At 44.6% G+C, this 17,826-nt stretch overlaps 1 protein-coding gene across 3 annotated transcripts; it reads left to right on the top strand.

Moving 5' to 3' along the window:
- Positions 1-128: 128 nt before the first annotated feature.
- LOC133500830 (cell division control protein 42 homolog) lies at positions 129-5,826 on the top strand. 3 transcript variants are annotated; one of them, XM_061820006.1, is made up of 6 exons: positions 129-277; positions 1,112-1,216; positions 2,316-2,388; positions 2,457-2,566; positions 2,655-2,852; positions 3,949-5,826. In XM_061820006.1, the coding sequence occupies exons 1-6, from the start codon at positions 161-163 to the stop codon at positions 4,036-4,038; spliced, it is 693 nt and encodes a 230-aa protein (XP_061675990.1). In that variant the 5' UTR covers positions 129-160; the 3' UTR covers positions 4,039-5,826. The 3 variants fall into 3 exon arrangements, with proteins under 3 accessions (XP_061675990.1, XP_061675998.1, XP_061676006.1); XM_061820014.1 differs by having other exon boundaries at positions 214-348; XM_061820022.1 differs by lacking the exon at positions 129-277 and adding an exon at positions 384-539.
- The last annotated feature ends 12,000 nt before the right edge of the window (positions 5,827-17,826 follow it).

The raw sequence follows: 17,826 nt of genomic DNA, 5'->3' as shown, positions 1-17,826 counted from the left end.
TCGTAGTAAATAAATGCAACGATAATCGTTCGCATGTGGTTGAGTGAAATTGAAAATCATTTTCACTAAATCAAAGGGATAGAGATTTTATTTTTTAAGTGTCCGGTTCACTTGTCGATAAAACACACTAAAAAAGGCCGGTGGTACGTAAACGCAACATATGTCCCATTTCCTGATTTCCGCGCTGGCTCGGAGGGTTGTTTACGGAAAGTACTCGAACGCAGCACGACTGTTTTCAGCGTTTTCCAGCGGCTGGGAAGAGTCAAAGTCGTCAAAGGTGCGAGTCGTCGCTTGTAAATACTCAGTTTTTTTTAAGTACACAATCTACTCACGAAGGTTACTCGGAAAGTAAGTTGTAGAACCGCGAGAGAAAAAAAACACACCAAAGTGTTACTAGTTGCAGAGCGAAAGCCGAACTTGTCACCTTTGCTAGCTTGTCAAAAATGTGTTTACGTGACGATGGCGTCGCTCGGTCAAAGAAAACAAGTCACAAACACTGAACAAGTGTCAACGTTGTGTTAAAGTCTTTTCTCCTTTAGGTTTGGAAACTTTTTTTTTTTTTTTTAATTTGAATTTTATTGTTGTTGTGGGTGTGGACTGGGCGGATGTGACTCACCTAGCGAACCTAACATTATCATTGCTTTTACCTTACCTATAAATGACATTCGATTTTTGTTACATAACTCTAGACGTGTAAGTCTATGTAGGCGAGAAATGCGAGTTTTCTTGTCCTCATTTATTTCTATATGTTTTATTATTATCCCTGTGAAAACTGCAAATTATCATTGTAATTTTTTTTTTTTTTTTTGTATGTCAAACATTGGAGCAAAAAACTGCTGCTACTGACCAGAACGCTGAGCTCGTCACGATAATCATAATAATGAGCTAATTATGGCCAAACAAAGGCAGCCGACGACAAGCTGCGTTCCATCGCTGTTAACACTTTATTGGCAAATAGCTTTTAATATCTCAGGGTGTGCACGTAATGTTCAAACCATCCCCACTTTACATTTCATCTATTAACATTTTTAAAAAGATTTGTACACCGGTGTTATGATTGCTGCTACTCATTTGAGTTATGGCTGATTTTTTTCTTTGTCTTCCCACTCAGATGCAGACCATCAAATGTGTGGTGGTGGGCGACGGCGCCGTGGGGAAGACGTGCCTCCTCATCTCCTACACCACCAACAAGTTCCCGTCGGAATACGTCCCCACGGTGGGACACGACGCCATCTTTCTTTTTTTTTTTTTTTTTTTTTTGAGGGTGTTCCGGGCTCAAGTTGAAAGCAGCGATGTTGCCGTTGTGATCACGTGTTTGAGAAACCGCATGTACTCGCTCCAAAAAGCAACTTATCTCCACAAAATTGTCAGATCAGCTGGTAAAGCGTTGGCCTCACAGTTCTGAGGTCTCGGGTTCAATCCCGACCCCCGCCTGTGTGGAATTTGCGTGTTCTCCCCCGTCCGTGCCTGCGTGGGTTTCCTCCGGGCACTCCGGTTTCCTCCCACATTCCAAAAACAACGATGTCCAGTTGAGGTTAACATTAATTGCACACTCTGAATTGCCCCTAGGTGTGGTTGTGAGTGCGGCTGTTTGTCTCTATGTGCAACTGGCTGGCACCCAATTCAGGGTGTAGCCCGCCTCCTGCCCATTGACAGCTGTGATAGGCTCAAGCACTCCCCGCAATCCTCGTCAGGATAAGCGGCGAAGAAAATGAATGGATAATTATTAACATTAATTGCACAGTCTAAATTGCGCCGAGGTGTGATTGTGAGTGTTTTTCTCTACGTGCCCTGCGATTGGCTGGCAACCAATTCAGGGTGTAGCCTCCGGCCCGTTGACGGCTGGAATTGGCTCCGGCACGCCCCGCGACCCACGTGAGGATAAGCGTCAAAGAAAATGGATGGAAGGGTGGACATTTGTAGTGCAAATCAAAATTGGTCAATTGTGGTGGAAAAGTGACTTTTCACCTTTCAAAAATGATTTTTTTGTGGGGGTGGGGGGGCTCTGTGGCTTGAAAAATATTTTTCTTATTATTGAACAATATTACTTTTTTTTTTTTTTTAATCTTTAAAAATGGGACTTTTTTTCCCCGGTTATATTTTTTTGTCTCCCAAAATTACTGGGTATTTTTTATATTAAGAAAAAAAAATCCCTATTTGCGATTTTTCCCTGAAGATATTTTTTTTTTTTTTGGGGGGGGGGGGGGTTTCAAAGGTAATTTTTGGTTAGCCACAAGCAATGCTGCCGCCTCCCGCATTCAACTTTGACCCCCGTTTGTCGCTTCAAACAAGACAGCGCCCTCCTCTGTGCGCAGGTGTTCGACAACTACGCCGTGACGGTGATGATCGGCGGCGAGCCGTACACCTTGGGACTGTTTGACACCGCCGGTAGGACAATGCCGCTTTTGAACGGCGGTAGACCCGCGCTCGGCTGACGGCCGTGTCTCCCCCCGCAGGCCAGGAGGATTACGACAGGCTGCGACCGCTCAGCTACCCTCAGACCGACGTGTTCCTCGTCTGCTTCTCCGTGGTGTCGCCTTCTTCCTTTGAGAACGTCCGCGAGAAGGTCCGGGCCGCTGACGCCGTATTTCGTGTTTTTTCGCGAACGTCTCCCCGATTTTATAAAATTGAAGCGCGAGCCTTTCTCGCCACAGTGGGTGCCGGAGATCTCCCACCATTGCCCGCGGACGCCGTTCCTGCTGGTGGGGACTCAAGTGGACCTGCGGGACGACGGCGCCACGCTGGAGAAGCTGGCCAAGAACAAGCAGCGCGCGCTCACCGTCGAGATGGGCGACAAGCTGTCGCGGGAGCTCAAGGCCGTCAAATACGTCGAGTGCTCGGCGCTAACGCAGGTTGGTCGTGTGGACTTTTGGGGATGGGGGGATGGGGGGTGTCACATTTTATGGAAATAGCAAATCGTCACCTTTCTGAAATACCGTAATTTCCGGTCCATTTTTTTCACACGGTTTCAACCCTGCAGTTTATGCGGTGATGCGGTGCTAGCGTTAGCGCACCTGGTTAAAAGCCTCGGTACACAGAAAGAGTTTAACGCTATCGCTAGCCCCGCACTACTGGTAGCGTTAAACCAGGGCTCGGCAACATTTTTAAGGCCGAGGGCTACTTCGTGAGCACCGATCGTACGAAGGGCTACGTGACCTGTTTGCCGCAAATTTCAGACTCTGTTTATTACACGGACATAAAATATTCTTGTTTTGCTTTATTGTAGTAAATGATTACAAGTATTTTAAAATGTTAATTCACCAAAGCAAGTCAGATTCAGAATTTAAAGCACAAATAATAGTAACGGTTTGTGGCCTACGGTATTTTTAGAACATACCTCGCGGGCTACCATTATCCCAAACCGCAGTGTTAACTAGCAAAAACGTGAAGTACCGGTCAAATTAAGTTATATTAAGTACAATATAACGTACTGGTATTTATTTTTATGAACAAATTCACGGGCAGGGTTGGCAATTTTTTGCCTTTATTGAGATAAAAGTGTCCTAACAGGCCACAATCCAGGAAGTACTTCTTTTACGTTTACAGTTAAGTTATATGATAACTTGAGGCAGCCATGTTGGGTCAGGAAGGAAAGGGAAGTAACTCTGTGCTAACTTGGACCGATGAGTTATCCACTCCTGATACCAAATTATGGCTTCGGATTAAAAAAAATAAATAAATATTTTGATATACTGAAGGATGTAATGTGTGAAAATCACAATGTCCCAAAAATGGGACGCTGCCCACGAATGGGTTTTAAACCGCAAAAACATGGCACGGTTGTCAAGGAAGAAGCACAAAGGGGGAGGCAATGAGTGAAAATGAAGGAGACGGCGTTGGTCATTTTGAGATTCTGAGGTGACGATCCAACGATCCCAAAACCGTATTTGTGCATTTCCGCGGCGACTTTTGCGTTTTAACGCCGCCGTCGTGTGTCCCTCCGCTCAGAGAGGCCTGAAGAACGTGTTCGACGAGGCCATCCTGGCGGCCCTGGAGCCCCCCGAGATGAAACCCAAGCGGCGCTGCGTCCTGCTCTAAAGACGCCGGACGGGGGCGGCCAGGTGAACGCGGGAGACGCGGGTGGGCGTGGGCGCCCTCGCGGGGCTTCTCTGAACGCGCGCCCGACGTGTTTGCTTGTTGTTGTTGCCGACCGGGAAAACGTTCGAGGTCGTGGAGACACGCCTCAAAAAAAAATTAAAACCACACTCAACACTTCGCAAAGTCACCCGTCTTGCCGTCTTTTGGGTTTTGTTCACCTTTTCAACTCCAGAACCTTCCCGTGATACCAGCACGCTTGCGAATGAATAATGATTACAATTTTTTGACAGAAAACATTCAGCGCACTTTACTAATTGTAACGACGCATGAATTTTTGTGTAGCGCGGCGGTTCTCAAACGTGGGGGTCTCGGGACACCTGGAGGTCCAAGGGCTGTACCTTTGGGGAGCGTGGGGGGGGGGGCGCAAAACCATTTGCAATCATTATGTATTTTTAGCTTTAGTTTTCAAAATGGAAATGTATATAATATGTTGTAGCCTTTGAAAAAAAAAAAAAGTGTAAACAAATGATGCTTCACTACTTGAGACAAGTAAATGCTCAGTTTTGATGTAGAAATATGACTTCCACAATTAATTTTTTTTGGGGGGGTGGACAAAAGATCTACTTTTACAGCAGAAGTGTTGTATTTTTATCAACAGTATAAAATAGTGTAACATATCATCCTTTACCATAAAAAAAATTCACAGTATTACCAGAATAAAGTTTTATTTTGAAATTTGCTTTATTCCCTCGGTATACCTTTGACTTAAATAAAATTGGCGTGGTGGGGCAGGGGGATAAAAGCGGTGGTGGGTCATAGTGCTAAAAATTGGAAAATTGTCAAGTGAGTGGAGGGGCGGCTGAAACAGCAACCCCCCCCCTCCCCAAGCCATGACGCCGTGCCCCCCCAGTTTGATAAACACTGCTGTAAGAGGAGGACTTTTAATCCTGAAAAAATATTTTTTTCTTGGATAAAATTATGTTCTTAAAGGCTTGTTTTTTTTTTTTTTCTTTTTGAAAGAATAATATTACTTATTATTCTTTCCACAAATATCCAAATTTATGATTGAAACGTTCCTTGTTTTATGTCATACAATAACCTTTTATTGAATGTAGGCATTATTTTTTTTCCCCCTACTTCCGTGGCATTTTGGGGTGCACGTGGTTGTGACGCGACTTGCTGCGTTGGTAATTTGGCTTATGACGGGGGCTCCTGGACCCCAAAAGTTTGAGAACCTCCGACGTCACGTTCCGTAGTTTTTCTCGCGTTTGAGCGCTTCGGTGGCGGGACTTAAAAACTGGAGGCGGGTTCGTGCAGCAGACGGAAGAGACGAAGATTAGCTTGCCAGGAGCGAAAATTCCATTGTTTAAAAATGTGGCACGAGGGGGGGGGGGGGGGCGAAAGACCAAGTGCAATTCATCGGGGGTTCACTGTACTCATAATCCATGGTGCAATATCATTAAAATATGTCTAGAGGAGGAGCTAAACTTGAGCCAGTAGACTTTTTGAATCCGGGGTGTTGTCGTAAGCAAGTCATATTTACATAAAATACATACTGTTGTGTATTTGTTGTCATGACAGAAATTTGATCAGTTTCGTTGATTGGAATCGCTTCCTTTTTTATTATTATGATTATTATTTTCTTCAGACGGTTGGAAATGTTGTTCTAATTCAGACTATATCTCGTGTGTCTTTTGACTTTGTGACCGTTATGTGGCAACTTGGACGGCGACAATAAGCTTCTTCACCATTGTTTCAGCTGCTGGAAAATAAAATTAAAAAAACTTGGCTCTTGCTGGTTCATATTTTTATTCCAAAGATGATTGGCACACGGTTTTCGCTTTGTGCTAAGTTTTTTTTCTCTGCACGTCAGGGGGCAAGGGTGAAAATCAACATTGAATGGCCGTGATCTTCAATTCCTCAGGCGGTACCGCGTTTTGAAAAACGGAAATTATAAGGTGGGCTCAGGAACACTCCAATAAGGTACCGTTTTTAGTTAATACGGTCGGTTGCGACAACTGCGAGTTAAAACTCTACCGTGCAATGCGAAAGCCGTAGATCAACAACGCCGCTAGGGTGAGATCATATGAGATGGGCTGACGAAAAGTTGAAAAGTATGTTGTGGTCTGACAAGTTCATACCTCAAGATTTTTTTTTTTTTTTGGTAGTCCTTGGATGTCGTGTCCTTCAGACTAAAGAGGAAAATGAAAATCCAGATGGTTATTAGCATGAAGTTCAAAAGCCAGCATCTACAACGGTAAGGGGGGCAGGTTTGTGGGTAACTTTCACATCTGTGAAGGCACCATTTATGCTGAGAGGTATATGCGGTTTGTGGAGGAACTTGTGCTGCCATCCAAGCAAATACTAGAACTGTCTCCCATTGAAAACGTGTACAGAGGGATGATGAAGCACAAAATATAGTCCCACCTCCACCTCAAACTCTTCTGTCACACCTATGGAACATCTCACCGCTGTTCTTCTGCCCTCATACATGTCCTGTACTATTCTAACACGTTTCTCCGCCACACCAGACTTGCGCATACAGTACCGCAGTTCCTCTCTCGGTACTCTCAAGCAGAACTGGACTTGGCAGAAATTGAGATGTTGAGGTTCTCGCTCGGAGTGAGCAGGTCGGATAGGATTAGAAATTAGCTCAGTCGAGGGACAGACAAAGTTGGATGTTTTGGAGACAAGGTTCGAGAGACCAGACTTCGGTGGTTTGGACATGTCCAGAGCCGAGAGAGTCTGAGGATGGAGCTGTGCCAGGCAAAAGAGCGAGAGGAAGACCAAAGAAAGGGTTGATGGATGTTGTGAGGGAGGACTTGGGGTGTTAGAGAGGAAGACGCACGAGATAGGCTTGGATGGAAAAAGATGACATGCTGACAGGAAAAGATGACGACGACGACACCGGACAGTTGAGCAAATGAAGTCGTACGTCAAGCAAAAATAGGAAGGAATTCCACCTACAAAGTTTCAACAATTATTATTAAGTGTTGTTAAAAGTAAAGGCGCTCACACAGTGGTAAACATGCCCCTGTCCCAGCTTTTTTTCCATATTGCAGACATCAAATTCAAAATGAGTGAATATTTGGGGGGGAGGGGGGTTACAGTTCAAATAACTCTTTGTAGAGTATTAATTGAGTATAGGTTGGAAATGATTTGCAAATCCTTGTATTCCGATTTGATTTACGTTCTGCACAACATCTTCATTCGGATTGCTAACGTTTGACAAGCGATTAATGCAGTACCATACAGTGTCCTCCGGGGGGCGGGCCTTCCCCGCGTTTGAAGTGCATACAGTATGCAAATGAGACGGCTTCATTTTGATTGGCAGTCTAAAATGGATCCCAAAAGAGACCTCGCGGCAGCGCCGGAGCCACGCAGGCCATTGTCCGCGCGGCTTCCTGCTTCCCAGCATGCATCACTTCCGCCTTGATGTGCCCCCCCCCCCCCCGTCCCCCACCCCGACTTTTCAGTACATACCGGTGTGTGTGTGGTGTGTGTGTGTGTATACCTGCAGTATTTGGTTGACACGATCAGCGTCGATCGAGAATATTCGAAAGATTTAGGAATGGTTCCAATTCCGATGTGACGACAGCGGACATTATTTTGGGATTTTTGGGACATTTTTTGGAGCATACGGACGAAACTCCTTGAAAATCCTCTTAAGTAAATAAACAAAGAATTGCCCAAAGGCGCATGACCTAATCTAGTTTTCTGCCCTTTATGAGCTTAGTTGCGGATATTTTTAAACTGGAACTCGTCAGCCAATCGGAGAGCGACTTCTCCGAGCTGCAGACGAAATCAAACGGTGGAGGGAGGAGCCACGTTGAGAAGTAATCGATTTCACCAGTTTTGCCCCATTATGAAGGCATTTTTGACTGGATTTTGATAATCGATATCCCACACGCAGATGGCCATGTTTTCCCCGCACAAAAATCTCAATTTCCCCGGAACTCATCATCTGAATTTTTTTTTTTTTCTTTCTCAAAATTCTTAACTGCTTGGTACTTGCGCTGAAGTGGCTGTTCCAAGCGTTTTGACAGAATCTTATTTTGGGGGTCTCGTAGAGCTGGCACAAAACCCTCAGCCCTCCGTCGTAAATCAAGAAATAAATGTTGAGAAAAGCCTACTAGAACATCTGAACATTATCACAGGCACTTGAAATGGTGGACTCTCTTTTAGTTTGCACTTTTAAGTGGGTGTGCACACTTGTGCAACTTGACTTTTTTTAGTTAAACTTGCATCCCTTGTGATTTTTTTTTTTTTTTTGTACATTAATGTTGGGTTCCTTTTTATAAAATTGATTGGTCTCGATGTAATTATGGTGAAATTGCTGTTTAGAATTTCGAGAAGAAAGTTTCGATTTCCGCTGGTGCGATTGGTCGACGATTGGAAAAGTAATCTTTGTCGCGTGTTTGTGCACGTGCGTCACCAGATGAGTCAACTTGTCTTTGTGCGGCGGCCATCTTGTCTGTCTGCCGATTCAGCCTGTGTGACACTTTTCCACTTTTGGCGCCTCCTCGCTGATGAACATTATGGGATGTCCGCCTGACCTCATTATAAGCACGTTGCCACGGGCGACCGGTTTAAAGGAGGCAGGTGGGCGGGGGCCAGTGGGCGGGTGCAGTGGAGTGTTGCATCATGGGACAGAAACCTGACCTCGCTGATCTTTAAAAAAGAAAAATGAATGTAAATAATTGTAATTTGTATCGCTGGAGACGTGTGCGGCACAAAAACACACTTGTGTATAGATAAAACCACACACACAATCATCAGGGTGTGTGCTTGTGGTGGTGTGTGTATTAAGTTATGTTTTTATGTTGTGCTTCTTCATTAGTGTGTGTGTGTGTGTGTGTGTGTGTGTGTGTGTGTGTGTGTGTGTGGTTTTAGTCCTCTTTTTAGATTGTTTTGTGCACTTGTGTGTGTATAGTTTTATTAATTTTTTGTGCATGTGTGTGTGCTTTGGGACATCATTTTAAATTGTGTTCATTCATTAATGTGTGTGTCGTATGGTCATATTTTTACTGTATTTTCCCATTGTGTGTCTGTGTGTCTTGTGGTTGTGTAGTTGTGAATATAGTTATACTCTGTTCCTTCAGGAGTGTATTTATGCCATGTGGTTGTGTAGTTGTGTGTGTTTTCATACATGTGTGTGTGCGCACTTTTGGTGATCATTTTAAATTGTGTTAATTCATTAGTGTGTGTATGTGTGTGTGTGTGTGTGTGTGTGTGTGATATGGTCATATTTCTACATTATTTTCCCTTTTTTGTGTGTGTGTGTGTCTTGTGGTTGTGTAGTTGTGTGTAGTTTTACTCCTGTTGTTATGTCCCGTCAGTAGTGCGTTTATGCTATGTGGTTGTGTAGTTGTGTGTGTATAGTTTTGGTTTTTTTGTGTGCGTGTATTTTCATACGTGTGTGCACTTTTGGTGATCATTTTAAATTGTGTGCATTCATTAGCGTGTGTGTGGTATGGTCATATTTCTACATTATTTTCCCTTTGCATGTGTGTGTCTTTTAGTTGTGTGTATTAAGTTATGTTTTTATGTTTTGCTCCTTCATTCGTGTGTCTGTGTGGCGTTAGTCCTTTTTAGATTGTTTTGTGCACTTTTGTGTATAGTTTTGTCCCTTTTTTGTGTGTGTGTGTGTGTGTGTGTGTGTGTTTTCGTGCATGCATGTGTGAAGTTGTGTGTTTGACACACACATATATATATATATTTTTTTTTTATTTATTTTTTTTTTTTTTTTTTTTTTTCCCACACAGTCTTTCTTTGGCCCTGTGGGTCTGTGTGTGTGCGCATTTTTGGTGATCATTTTAAATTGCGTTCATTAGTGTGTGTGGGGTATGATCATATTTCCACATTATTTTCTCGTTTGCGTGCGCATGCGTGTGTTGTGGTTGTGGTTGTGTCGTCGTGAGTGTAGTTTTACTCTTGTTATTGTGTCCCTTCAGTTGTGTGTTTATGCCATGTGGTTGTGTAATTGTGTGTGGGTAGTTTTATTCCTTTGTGTGTGTGCGTACATTTGATCATTTTAAATTATAGTAATAATTCTACATTATTTTCCTTTGTGTGTGTGTGCGTGTTGTGTAGTTGTGAGTGTAGTTTTACTCCTGTTATTATGTCCTGTCAGGAGTGTGTTTATGCCCTGTGGTTGTGTAGTTGTGTGTGTTTGTAGTTTTACTCCTTTGTGTGTGTGTGTGTGTGTGTGTGTGCTTTCATGCATGCGTGTAGTTTTGTGTGCGTGTATAGTTTTATTCTTTTGTGTGTGTGTGCGCATTTTTGGTGATCATTTTAAATTGCGTTCATTAGTGTGTGTGGGGTATGATCATATTTCCACATTATTTTCTCGTTTGCGTGCGCATGCGTGTGTTGTGGTTGTGGTTGTGTCGTCGTGAGTGTAGTTTTACTCTTGTTATTGTGTCCCTTCAGTTGTGTGTTTATGCCATGTGGTTGTGTAATTGTGTGTGGGTAGTTTTATTCCTTTGTGTGTGTGCGTACATTTGATCATTTTAAATTATAGTAATAATTCTACATTATTTTCCCTTTGTGTGTGTGTGCGTGTTGTGTAGTTGTGAGTGTAGTTTTACTCCTGTTATTATGTCCTGTCAGGAGTGTGTTTATGCCCTGTGGTTGTGTAGTTGTGTGTGTTTGTAGTTTTACTCCTTTGTGTGTGTGTGTGTGTGTGTGTGTGCTTTCATGCATGCGTGTAGTTTTGTGTGCGTGTATAGTTTTATTCTTTTGTGTGTGTGTGCGCATTTTTGGTGATCATTTTAAATTGCGTTCATTAGTGTGTGTGGGGTATGATCATATTTCCACATTATTTTCTCGTTTGCGTGCGCATGCGTGTGTTGTGGTTGTGGTTGTGTCGTCGTGAGTGTAGTTTTACTCTTGTTATTGTGTCCCTTCAGTTGTGTGTTTATGCCATGTGGTTGTGTAATTGTGTGTGGGTAGTTTTATTCCTTTGTGTGTGTGCGTACATTTGATCATTTTAAATTATAGTAATAATTCTACATTATTTTCCCTTTGTGTGTGTGTGCGTGTTGTGTAGTTGTGAGTGTAGTTTTACTCCTGTTATTATGTCCTGTCAGGAGTGTGTTTATGCCCTGTGGTTGTGTAGTTGTGTGTGTTTGTAGTTTTACTCCTTTGTGTGTGTGTGTGTGTGTGTGTGTGGTGTGTGTGTGTGTGCTTTTATGCATGCGTGTAGTTTTGTGTGCGTGTATAGTTTTATTCTTTTGTGTGTGTGTGCGTGCGCTTTTGGTGATCATTTTATATTGCGTTCATTCATTAGTGTGTGCGGGTTATGATCATATTCCTACATTATTTTCCGTTTGTGTGTCTGCGTGTCGTGTAGTTGTGAGTGTAGTTTTACTCCTGTTATTATGTCCTGTCAGTAGTGTGTTTATGCCCTGTGGTTGTGTAGTTGTGTGTGTGCGTGTAGTTTTACTCCTTTGTGTGTGTGTGTGTATTTTCATGCATGCGTGTAGTTTTGTGTGTATATAGTTTTATTCTTTTGTGTGTGTGTGCGTGCGCGCTTTTGGTGATCATTTTATATTGGGTTCATTCATTAGTGTGTATGGGGTATGATCATATTTCTACATTATTTTCCCGTTTGCGTGTGCATGCGTGTGTTGTGTAATCGTGAGTGTAGTTTTACTCCTGTTATTATGTCCCTTCAGTTGTGTGTGTGTGTGTGTTTATGCCATGTGGTTGTGTAGTTGCGCGTGTGATTTTTCCACAGTGTTTCTTTGGCCCTGTGGTTGTGCGCCCTCAGTAGTGTGTGTGTTCCTTGCGGTTGTGTTGTTGTTGTCGTCGTGTGTCTGGATGTGTAATCGCGACTGTATTTCATTTGGGTTGTTGTCCAAAATGGTAGTTGTGTGTCGATGAAACCCGTGTGTGTGTGTGCGTGTGCCTTGTAGTTGTGTGTGTCTGCACGTTTAATCATGGCTGCATTGTGCGATTTGTGTACAGTACGTGCACGAACGCGCGCACGGTCATGTGTGACATAAGTGGTTGCCATGCATACTGTGCGACTGACTATTATGGGTTGTTCTTTGTTTTGTCACGACGTGCCCTGCTATGGAATGGGAGGGGGGGGGAGGGGAACTGGTGTGTGCGTACGTGTGTAAAGGTGGAGGGATATGGGGGGGGGGGTTCAAACATTTGCGTGCCGAGCATTTCGGTCGCGGTCGGCCGCGAGCGCGCGAGTGTGCATGAGGAAGTGAGGCGGAGGTACGAAATGGCGGCGTGCACGTGCGCATCTCCCCGTCTTGCAAAAAAAAAAAAAAAACATCGCCGCGGCTTCCCGGATGATTTTTTTAAAAGTTGTGCTTCTGCGTGCTCAACTTGCACGGTAATAAGAAGTACAGTACAGTATAGCTGAAATACTAATACAGTACACGGACTAGTTTCGGGCCCATTGCGGAGACTTTCGGGGAGTTTGTTTGGTCAATTTTCCATTTTTTTTTTTTACTATTGCTTTAATGTGAACTATATCTGATTCACTACTTAGCTGTTTTACATTTGCCAATGTTTTTTTTTTTATACGTGTACGCGTTATCAATTTAGTTATGATCATTGACGTTGATTAAGTTTGAGTATTTGTGTGATGTCAACAGTCGCGACATTTTTGTCAATTTCACAATTGACACGAATGCTTTAAAGGGCCACTGTCATGAAATGCGGGATTTTTAGTATGTTATTAATGGAAAAAAAACGGCAGCCGGTATGGATCAATCTATTTTTTCGCCACAAAACATGATTTTGATGTATATTTTGTAACTCCCCCCATGAAAATCCTCTCGATGGATTTGTTTTGGAGAAGAAACAGGAAGTGACGTACAAGGCAGTGGCGCATTCAAGCGGTCACGTCTGTTCATACTAGTTTTACCCGCTGGAATGTAGCGCGTTGTTCCTTAGTGTTAGCCAAAATGCCGGCTCGTTGTACTGCTGGATATTGTTCGAACGCTCGGGAAGATAGATTTTACCCTTCATAAGTCTCCAAAAGACCCGGTTCGTTGTGAAAAATGGATTGCACGGGTGCAAAGGTCGAGAGCTCCGTGGGTTACAAATGACAGGTAGGTGTGTAGTAGTAATATTTTTGAGGGGGGGGTGGGTAATCCGTAAGTCGGGGGTACTAAATGTGTTGATCGTGCGGATTGGCGAGGTGGATCGGGCAGGGAGGCGGTTTGGCCGTGATCCGCATGTCATCTAAATATGGCTCGAAACGATAGGGTAATATTGCCCCTGTCACTTTACTCGGTTGTGAGATGTTCAAATTTTTCCGTGTCAGAAGGGGCTTGTTCGTCTCCCCTAGTAGGCGGCGCGGCGTGTTTTCAACGGCGAATGTCGCGGCGTGATGTCACGGGCAGAAGATGCAGGCAACATGGCGACCAGTTGAATGTCGAATGAGACTTCTGCAACTTTGCGCGCGGATGACGCACCTCTCCGCTCATATTTATTTTTTGTATAGACATCGAAGTGAATAACTTATGTATTTTTCATCACAATATCTATTTTAGAATGTTTATAGGCATGACACTCGGGCTTTAATGTCACTATTTCACCAGCCACACTTTCGTCATTTTTACGAAAAGAATTTCAGATTTCCGTTCGCCGCTCACCGCTGACGTTTTCACGTGAAACTGTTCAGCGCGTCGACGGCCTTTGACTTTTTGTCGCTTTTGGAATTTATTTCACGATTTGCTTGTATGAAAACTTTCATCATTACGGAATTAGAAATCAACGATTTCAGTCATACAGACGGACTAGTTCACAGTTTCACGGTGACTATTGGACAATTTCCACGTAATTTATTTAATTTTTTTGTTTTAATTTTTGCCGATTTTCTATTGACGTTACCGGACCACCGGGACTCTCGCGGCGGGAAAGCGGAAGCGTCGGGACGGCGAGTCACGTCGACGCGGTTGACGGCGCCGGTGGGCGAGAGCGCGAGAGAGGCCTCGCGGATATTTTCAGCCTTTCAAGTGACTCCGCAGTTGCACTTGAGGAACCTTAAAGACAGGAAATGATGATGGCGGGCGGGGGGGGGTTGGAATTAGCGATTATTATGGAGTGGCAGGCCCAAGCAGCGAAGGGAGGGGAGGAGTTTGGGGGGGGTGCATATTATGGGATGTCTGCATTCTAAGATGGGGGGAGGGGCAGATGCCTTTTTTGTGTGTGTGTGTGTGCCCGCGACCCCCCCCCCCATCCCCACCAGCGCCACCGCCCACACAAATGCGAGCGTGACATCACGCCACACGGAGAAATATGAACAATCAAACGCGCCGCGAGGAGACGTGAAAGTAGCGCGGCAAAGACCGCCGGGGGGGGGGGGGGGGCAAAAGTATAAAAAAAAAATAATAATAATCCGAGTCTTTCTTCACGGTTCGTTGAGTTATTAAAATTATCGGCAATTTTGCGGAATAATTGTTGCGTTTGGAGTGGCAGGTGAGGTGAGCCCATCCCAGCTAACGAAGCTAACGTGCTAACGCGCGTTCATCACCTGAACATTTGTTGCATTCATTTTATATTTTTTTCCCCAAATAAAATTGGTTAGTTGCAGTGCATTATTCATATATATGCATTTTCCGTACTAAATAATTTTTTTATCAGTAATATTAAAATAAGTAAAATTTGCATATGCATTTCAAATATTTTGTATCAATTTTAAAATATATTAAAAGGGTTGATTACACGTTATCATATGTAATTTGGTAAATCTTCAAAATACATATTTATCGTGAACCAGACCACCGCTTGACCTTTCACACCTGATTTTTGGTTCCTATCCCCCCCGCCCCCAACCAGTCGTCGGAAGACTATTATGGGATGCACTTTGACTTACATTGTAATTTGACCCTGTCTGTCTGTAACCCCCCCCCCATCACCATGGTGACCAGCAGCACAGGAGCACTATTATGGTCTGTAACCCCCCCCCCCCCCCTTCCGACCCCAAATTCTTTTCTAGTAGGCCTCAAAAATGTTATTATACGACGCAGGCTTCTGTACGAGGTGCAGCGTGCACATGTGGGGGGGGGGGTCTTCTCAAGACATGCAAAGGGTTTCTATGACAACTGCCCCTACTATCATCCTGATTGGAGATTATGTGATTGCCCCCCCCCACCCCCACCCCACAAAAAAAAAAAAGGAACACTGTCCACAAGACGGAGATAGGTGGGGGAGGGGCGGCCGTGCCAACCCAAGAAAGAAAGGAACGTGAAGAAAAACGACAAGTTGGGCCTGACGGGACAAAAGAAAACCTGCCAGGATCCAGCAGGAGATGGTCCGGTCTGTGATGATGAGGATGATGACGCGTCCGCGCTCGTCTTCGTCGACGCAACGTTTGGTCGGAAGACTCCGGAAAGACCGTCGTCATGACGCCCTGTACATTGTCGCCGCTGTGTCTTTGTCGGAGTTGTTTGGAGGTTTAGAATTACCGTCACAAGAGTATGTGCTCATATCCGTTAGCCCGTCCTTGGCGTTTCATATTATATGTTAACATCAAGATAGCAGACTTTTATTTCACAATGTTTGAATACTACAGTAAGCTTCAAAATAACTACCCCCCCACCAAAAAAAAAAAATACATTTTACAGTAAAACTTAACCGAGAGTCACAAATAACCAACTTGAAGCGAGCATGCTCGGCCTCTTTATTTCGAGAACGCTCTCATTTCTTCAAAGCGACATGAAAACGACGGTTTTCCCGTCTGATGCTTGCGAGAGAGTGAGAATGAGGATGATGGAAGACTTTGAAAAAGTATCTTTCAATAACTTTTATCCATGTAGTTACATAGTCATTACTATGTAATTACCTGGACGGATTACAAAACGGTGGACGGCCAGAAGTGCACAGCAGGGTCGCGAGTCCCCGTTAGGCTCGCTCGCCGGGGAACCGACACGCCAACACGTCTGCTGTCCCGACGTTTGCTCGGCAGCTGTTCTGCACAGTCAATGGTTAGCAACAAAAAATAATAATAATAAAAAATGTGTTGGAGCCAGACAATTTCCTCACCATTGACCACCTTAAAGGGAGAGCACGCGCGACCTCCCGACAGAACGTTTCACGCCGACACCCCCCCCCCCCCACACCCCTAACCCGAACTCCTTAGGTTAGCCTCAGCTAGGCGTCTGCGGCTTGTACCACACGTCGGATACGGAGTCGTCAGGGATGAGAATTTTCCGCGGATTTGCGGAATTCCGAGTTTTTTCACGTGTACATATAAAAAAAATTACTTGTGCACTTATTTCTGAAGTATAACTTGTCCGATTTGATATAAATTTCACTCAGTCTACATTTTTATGTCTGAAGTTTGGCAAAATTATTTGGGTTGTTTGGACTCGGATTTTAAGTTTTCAAAATATTATGATTGCTCTGTATTTACACTGTTACCTGTAACCAACGGTCACCATTTAACGGTGTGTTTTGTAAAAAAAAAAAATGTGCCCAAAGGGGTGGGGGCACCACCCTTTGACACCCCCCCCCCCCCGCCCCCCTGGAAGGCAGACATTTATTTTGTTTTTCCCAAAATCGGTCATTCTCATCCCCGAGTCGACGGATGATGCAAATTCCGCAGGCGACCTCGGCCTCGACCTCGGAACTGCAAGGCAGACATGGGAGCCACTATCGCACCGTAATATGTAATACAAAATATGATGGCGTAACGGTTGAACATGGTGGGAATTCATATTTGAGGAACTTGTCAACAGATTAGCTTTACTTCCTCGCATGAATAAAACCGACTTAAATGTTTTTTATGTTTTGCCAAATCAAAGCAAACATTGAGAAAATGCCCCCCCCCCCAAAAAAAAAGAAAAAAAACCTGTGATGAACTTTTGGTTCCCGGTCGATCCTTCTGAAGGTCTCGTCAGTCCGTTTGTTTGGATTCGCCGAGACTTTTTTTTTTATAGCCATCCATTTGCTTCGCCGCTCATCCTCACAAGGGTGACGGGGAGAGCCTGTCCCGGCTGTCAACGGGCAGGAGGCGGGGTTACGCCGTGAAGTGGTCGCCGGGCAATCGCGGGGCACATGGAGACAAAACCGCCGCCCTCGCAACCACACCTCGGGGCAATTTAGAGTGTCCAATTAGTGATTATTTTCATGTATGCTGCATAAATATATATATTTTTTTTTGAATGGCAATGCAAAAAATATTTTGGAATCTAACTGGCAACGTTTTTGCTATTAGTTCCAATTCAACTTAGGCGATCCTTTTTTGCCACCCAGAAGTCCGCTTGGCAACTATTGTTTACAAACATTGTGGGAAAATGGCGGGCCGATTGATCTTATCAACAAAAAAAAGGTCCGAGGGGTCACCAGGGGTCACCTGGGCCAAGCCTTCACATCCGGGTAGCGCGCGCGCGCGGGGGGGGGTTGGGGGGGTCAACCTATCACGCTCGTGTGCGCGCAGCCAAGTTCCAGCGCAACGCAAACGCCCCGTGCACGCGCACCCAAGTCGTGCGTGTGCACGCGCAAAGTCAGCAGTCATGTGGCGCGCGCAGTTGCCATGTGACGGCGTTTCCTCCCTCCTCGCGGTTTTTTTTTTTGGGGGGGGGGGTGGGAGTTATGCTTATTGCGGGACGTTAGCGACTGCGCTCGGGACTATTATGGGATGTCAGCGGCGGTGGTGGGAGGGGGTGCGTCACCACGGTAACCACGGGAGGAGGGAGTGGGGGGGGGGTGCACGGAGGAATGGGGAAGAGACCGAGTGGGAGGGGGGGGTGAGTTGAATATTATGGTCTGTATGTTGCAAGGTAACTATGCAGAGTGGAGGAGGGGTGAGCAAAG

This window comes from Syngnathoides biaculeatus, chromosome 1 (assembly GCF_019802595.1).
Source record: "Syngnathoides biaculeatus isolate LvHL_M chromosome 1, ASM1980259v1, whole genome shotgun sequence".
NCBI classification, from domain to species: domain Eukaryota; kingdom Metazoa; phylum Chordata; class Actinopteri; order Syngnathiformes; family Syngnathidae; genus Syngnathoides; species Syngnathoides biaculeatus.
This window is presented reverse-complemented; position numbering and strand designations above follow the sequence as displayed.